The sequence below is a fragment of the Eschrichtius robustus genome, chromosome 3 (assembly GCF_028021215.1).
Source record: "Eschrichtius robustus isolate mEscRob2 chromosome 3, mEscRob2.pri, whole genome shotgun sequence".
Classification (NCBI taxonomy): domain Eukaryota; kingdom Metazoa; phylum Chordata; class Mammalia; order Artiodactyla; family Eschrichtiidae; genus Eschrichtius; species Eschrichtius robustus.
The window spans coordinates 165,962,373-165,967,946 of record NC_090826.1 but is presented as its reverse complement, the minus strand read 5'-3'; the positions used below and the strand labels follow the sequence as shown (position 1 = coordinate 165,967,946).

Here is a 5,574-nt window from a genome sequence, read left to right as displayed (position 1 = left end):
ATCTGTTCTTATTTCTCTCGGGTAGGCATCTACAAGTAGAATTGCCTGGTCACATGGCAACTCTGTCTAACCTTTTGAGGAACTACCAGACTGTTTTCCAGAGTTGCTGCACCATTTTACATCCCTACCAGCAATACACAAGGGTTCTCACTTCTCCACATCCTTGCCAACAGTCGTTATTATCCTTTTTAACTAGAAGTCACACTAGTGGGTGTGAAGTGGTATCTCACTGGGTTTTGGTTTGCATTTCCCTCATAACTAATGATGTCGAGCATCTCATTGGCCATTTGTAAATCTCCTTTGGTGAAATGTCTATCATCTTCTTGGGCCACTTACTTAACCTCTTACTCTTAATTATACCCAGCTCCTAAGGCCATGAGACTTTATGTAGAGGGTTTGCAAAGGGGCTGCCATATAATGAGGGCTTAAAGATGACAGCTTTTAGTATTGTTGTACTCGTCACTTTGGCCCCCTAGGAATAAGCTGGAGTTGGGGCCGAGCTGCCCTCCCTCCTCAGGGGAGGGTGAAGGATGAGCTCCACTGGCACAAGGGTCCACATGTTCTAGATGTTCTGCTGAGCAATTCCACATGATCTCATTTCATACCCACCAGAACCTTTTGATGAAGCATGACCTCCATATTTCTAGGGATGAAACCTTGAGGTCCAAGATATTCAGTATCTTCTCCAAGGTCGCCTAGTTGAAAGTGGTGGGAACTAAGATGTGAACTCAGAGCTGACGCTAAAGCCAATGCCACAGGCAGGAGCTGGTGGGGACAAGCGCCAGGCACACGGCCTGCACGGGGAGACTGCAGGCTCAGTCCAGCTGTGTAGACGGCCCCACGACTGATGAACAACTCAACTGGAGTAAGCTGCTTATCCCCTTCAGGCCTCAGCATCTTCTATAAAGTGAGAAAAAGAATAGTTCCTCCCTCGGAGGGCACCTGTCTGGATCCGATGTAGTGCCTGGCCCACTACAAGCAGGCAGCTTCCTCCTTTGTGTCTGGGCTGCGGCCAGCCCCCCACCAAGGCCACTTGGCTCTTCTTTGCCCTGAGCTTTGGCCCATCCTAGAACACAATCTCCTGACCCTGACCCTGACCCTAGGGGCCGGGCTGGAGCAGGATGTCATTACAGCTCTCAGGGCCTGGCCCCTTATTTCCTCTCATCCCTACTTCTTGCCTTTAGGCAGTACTCTCCCGAAGCTGGAGCACCTGGAGAGGGCCTCGAGTTCTCTAGAATGATGACTTAAGATAAAGCATAAGAAAAGCAGGGTAGTAAAAAATAAAGCTTTATTAAAGCAGCTAAGCTTAGCAGCACTGAATAACACACTTTCAATGGTATACCTCTGAAGCAAGAGTTAAATGTAACAGTCTAATATGTGCATTTCTGATTAACTGTGATAATTCTAAGTCATTCACTTCTTTTCCATTTACCAATTCAAAGAGAAAAGCTCTTGTCATGTTTTGTACCTCTCACCTCCTTGACTTGGCAACAAACTGACCCTGCCTTGGGCTCCAGCTGGAGGACCCCAGGTGAAGGGGTCATCAGCTGAAGGTCTCCAGACCTCCCTATGGAGCTGGGGCTCTGACTGGAGTCCCAGCCTCTCTCTCCTGTAACCGTGTGCATCTGGTTTCCAGCATCAACCACCCCTTCAGAGCACCTTCTAACCTGAGACAGGAGGGGAAACTAGTGCTGCTTGGTCTGAACAGACTTAAGGAGGTTTTATCACAAGGACCCGAAGACTGACTGAGCCCACCCCTGCACTGCACAGCGCTCCTCATCCGAGGGCTCCGGTCACAGAGAGAAGGGCAGACCGAGGCTGCCTTAGTCCTTCTTGCCTCCTGGGACTGGGCTTCTTGTGAGGAGCTTCCCTGAGCTGGAGGGGGTCAGTGAGGTCACTGTGCGGGAGTCCAGCTTCACTCTGTCCAGGAGGGTCTTCTTGAGGGCAGCTGGGGAGACCTTTTCTTGGTCGGCCATGGACTGCAGCTCTCTGCAGACAAAGCCCCAAGAGGTTGAAGGAGGAGCCAGAGCTGCACGAGGCTTCCCCATCCACTTAACCCCCAACCCTTGCTGACTTGGTACCAGCCAAACTTAGAACCCCAAACCAAAAACTCCCCTAAGCTTCCCAGAAGTGCTATTTAACTAATTAGGGGTTACTACATAGATGTAGAGCTTTAAGTGTTATCTGTGATCAGATGGGGAGAGAGAGTGTGCAAAAATCACAGGACTGGAGGTCAAAGACTTGAGGTCGAATCCTGCCTCCATCACTTACTAGCTGTTTGACCTTGGGAAAGCTGTATCTCTAAGCCTCAACTTCCTCATCTGTAAATCAAGCTAACCCCAGCTATCAGAACTGTGTGAGAATTAAATGAAGGCCTACAAACCCTTAGCTAACAAAGTCTAATAAATCGTGGTTATTAACAGAGCACAGACTCCAGCACTGGTAATAGGACCAAAGATGGCAGATTCTGCAAGACGGTGTGCAGCCCATACTGGGGCTGGCTGAGAGTAGAGAGCCTGGGCAGAGAAGGAGAGAGACCCACCGTGTCTGGATGCAGGAGGCCTCAACTGCGTTGATGAGCAGGGAGCGGAAGCCCCCACTCTCTAGGACGTGCAGGGCGTGGATGGTGGCCCCCCCAGGGGAGCAGACATTGTCCTTGAGCTGGCCCGGATGCTGCTCTGAGTCCAGCAGCATCTTGGCAGCCCCCTAGGGCAGGAAGGAAGCATTAGAGCAGAAAACTGCTGGTGCCCCTTGAGATGACCTTCTCCACACCCACCGCTCCTCCCCAATCCTTATCCCAGCTTCCCAACCAAGCCCTGCCCCAGCCCAGTGACCCCTAAGAACCCCATCCCCACCCTGTGGTCCAGAACACGCAGGCGGAAGATACTGACCAGCAAGGCCTGGGCCCCCAGTCGGACAGCCAGGCGCCTGGGCAGGCCCATCTTCACCCCACCGTCGGCCAACGCGTCCAGGGCCATGAACGCCTGTGGAGACACTCACTGAGCCCTGGGGCAGCAGGCACTCAGGGGCACGCCCTAGGGTCTACTTCTCCTGATGACTGGAACTAGCTCCAAGGGTTGACCTCCTCCACCAGCCTGCCTTGCCCAAGACCCCCCCAGCCCAGGCCTGCCTGCCAGCCCATCTTGCGCCCCTGGGTCCCCGGAAGGCTGCGTAAGTATATGAGGGCCTCACATAGGCAGGCCCGCTGCCGCTGAGCCCTGTGACGGCGTCAATCAGGTCCTCCTCCACCTCAGTGCAGAAGCCCACGCTGCTCATGAGCTGCTCCAGGAGCTGCCCATCCTCCACCAGGGCGTGGGTGCCCGTAGCGTACACTGTCGCGCCCTCTCGCACCAACACGGGCGTGTTGGTCATGCAGCGGATCACCTTGGGGGCCGGCTGGAATACCATCAGCTTCTGGGGTTAAGGCAGAGGGCCGAGTGAGTTGCCAGTCCCACTAGCACCCACCCCTCCTCCCCTCACACAGGACTGCCAGGGCCGAGATGGGCACCTTCTCGACAGAGCTGATGGTGACACCTGCCGCGCAGGACACCACAATGTGCCTGGCCTGAACGTCGGCCCCGATCTCGTCCAGGATGAAGGGGATGATGTGTGGCTTCACGGCTAGGAACAGGACGTCACTGTGCCTCACTGTCTCCTTATTACTCCGGGTCAGGTTCACACCCATCTTCTGCGGGAGGAGACCACTGGGCTCACGGTGTGCAGCAGCCTCACTAGGCCCAGGGCCTCCTAAGGAGCAGCTGAACCCCCCGACAAGCCTGGAATTCCCTGCCCCAGCCCCTCAGGGTCTGCCCCTACCGCCACTGGAACAAAGTTTTCCAATGTTGCTACCGGGCAAGTGAGCATAGGTGCTGGACGCGGACAAGCTTCCCCATGGCAACCAGGAAATAGCTGTCCCCCATCCCCACCACTTCTCTGGCACCCAAGGCACCTCTCTGCCAGGTAAGAAGTCTCCATGGCTGGAAAGTGGCAAAGGGAAAGGTGAAATGCTAGTAGTGCCCAATGGTCGGAAGCGAGGCCATATCCCAACTCCAGACACTTGTTCATCAGCGTGCGGCCTCTGTGTGGTCCAGGGGTGGGCTGGAGAACACCCATCTCTCTAAGACTCCACACAGAAGCAGGGCCCTCCAGTGCTGGTAACATCAGCCGTCCCCGGCACAGACACCGCCTGTCGCCCGCCTCATTAGACGTCCCCTCCCACACTGCTCAGGTTTGGGGAGAAGACTTGGGATATTCTTTTTTTATACAGAGGAGCAACTAACCTGCCAGGTTCCTTCCCAACACGCTCTTTTACGCCTCAGAATAATTCAGCTAAGTGGCTACTGTGATCTCCACTTTATAAATGAGGAAACTGAGTCTCAGAGTAGCCGAGTACCATAAGGCCACTTAGCCAGTGGATGAAGAAAAGTGAGTATTTTATTGGATACCTACTATGTGCCAGGTGCTTTCCATACATAAAACCTCAACTAACCTTCTAACCACCCCAGTACCTGGATTGGAACCCAAGTCTGTCTGTCTGGGTGCTCCCACCACCCTGAGCTGCACCATGGAAAGTGGAAGATTATAATGCTCCTGGTGGGTAGGTCAGCGCCGACCATGGACCAGCTCATCAGGCCATCCTTCTCCTGGGCCTTCACCCTCTTCCCCAGTTACCCCCCTGCCCCACCTACCCTAAGCGCGGACACTGTGGGCAGGTCCATGTCCGGGGAGCTGGCTATTATCTTGTGAGCCGACAGGATGCCTGCAGAAGACAGGGCGTTTCAACTGGGGATCATGGCCCACCCGGTTCCCATGCTTTCCCTGGGAAAGCAGAGTCAAAACCCACGACGTTCTGACCGTTGTGGAGAGGGCTGCTAGTGTCCTTCTCCCCGCTCAATCCCTTATGCGGGCGTGGCTCTCTTGCTGCTCAAGAGGAGTTTCCTCTCCCCCAGCAGACACAAATTCCCCTTTCTTCATTCATTCACGTTCGTGGGGTGGAGGGCGGTTCACAGGGTAGGCTAGGGACCGTCCGCACATCCGCCTCCCGCCTCCAGGCACTTACCTGCGGCCGTGAAGCCCCGCGCCAGGGCACAGGCCAGCTGGCCAGCGCCGATGAAGCCCACGCTCATGGTTCCAGGCTCTGCGTCTGCCGGGCCGCCGCAGAAGTCGGCTCACAGGTGCCCTAAAAGAAGAGTGAAGAACGGAGGGCCCAGCGGGCGCAGAGCCCCAGAGCCGAATCCCGGGAGCTGCCCACAGCTTCCGGGCCGGATCCCGCCACCCCTCCTCACTCACACTCACCGACTGCGCCGCAGGCGCCCAAGTGTCCCCGCCCCTCCAGGGAGACCAATCCGCGGCCGGGACGAGGCCGCGTGCCCGCCTCCTGCACACGGGATTGGCGGGTGGAATCTCGGACGCGGCGCGCGAAGCCGGGATTTCCGCCTCGTGTGGGCACCAGCCCTGCGGGCCCGGGAGCCCAGCCATTGGAAGCCGCATGGGGCTCAGGGCTGAGGCCGGGTAGAGGTCTGGCTAATGTTATTCCTGGTGCTGGCCATGAGCCGCACCTCGAGGGCAAGAGGA

The 5,574-nt window shown here is 55.9% G+C and overlaps 1 protein-coding gene across 1 annotated transcript; it reads right to left on the bottom strand.

The window, feature by feature from the left end:
* Window positions 1-1,271: 1,271 nt before the first annotated feature.
* PYCR2 (pyrroline-5-carboxylate reductase 2) lies at window positions 1,272-5,285 on the bottom strand. Its single transcript, XM_068541742.1, has 7 exons — window positions 5,060-5,285; window positions 4,689-4,759; window positions 3,509-3,688; window positions 3,193-3,414; window positions 2,892-2,984; window positions 2,543-2,706; window positions 1,272-1,989 (listed from the first exon to the last, which is right to left on the bottom strand). The coding sequence occupies exons 1-7, from the start codon at window positions 5,124-5,126 to the stop codon at window positions 1,824-1,826; spliced, it is 963 nt and encodes a 320-aa protein (XP_068397843.1). The 5' UTR covers window positions 5,127-5,285; the 3' UTR covers window positions 1,272-1,823.
* Between the last annotated feature and the right edge of the window lie 289 nt (window positions 5,286-5,574).

Excerpts from the sequence above, each read along its gene's own strand:
- PYCR2 (XM_068541742.1), bottom strand. The coding sequence starts at position 5,126 with ATGAGCGTGGGCTTCATCGGCGCTGGCCAGCTGGCCTGTGCCCTGGCG. Across the intron at positions 3,689-4,688 it reads CCACAGTGTCCGCGCTTAGG|AAGATGGGTGTGAACCTGAC; the intron begins GTAGGTGGGGCA and ends CTCCTCCCGCAG. Across the intron at positions 2,707-2,891 it reads TGGGGGCCCAGGCCTTGCTG|GGGGCTGCCAAGATGCTGCT; the intron begins GTCAGTATCTTC and ends TTCCTGCCCTAG.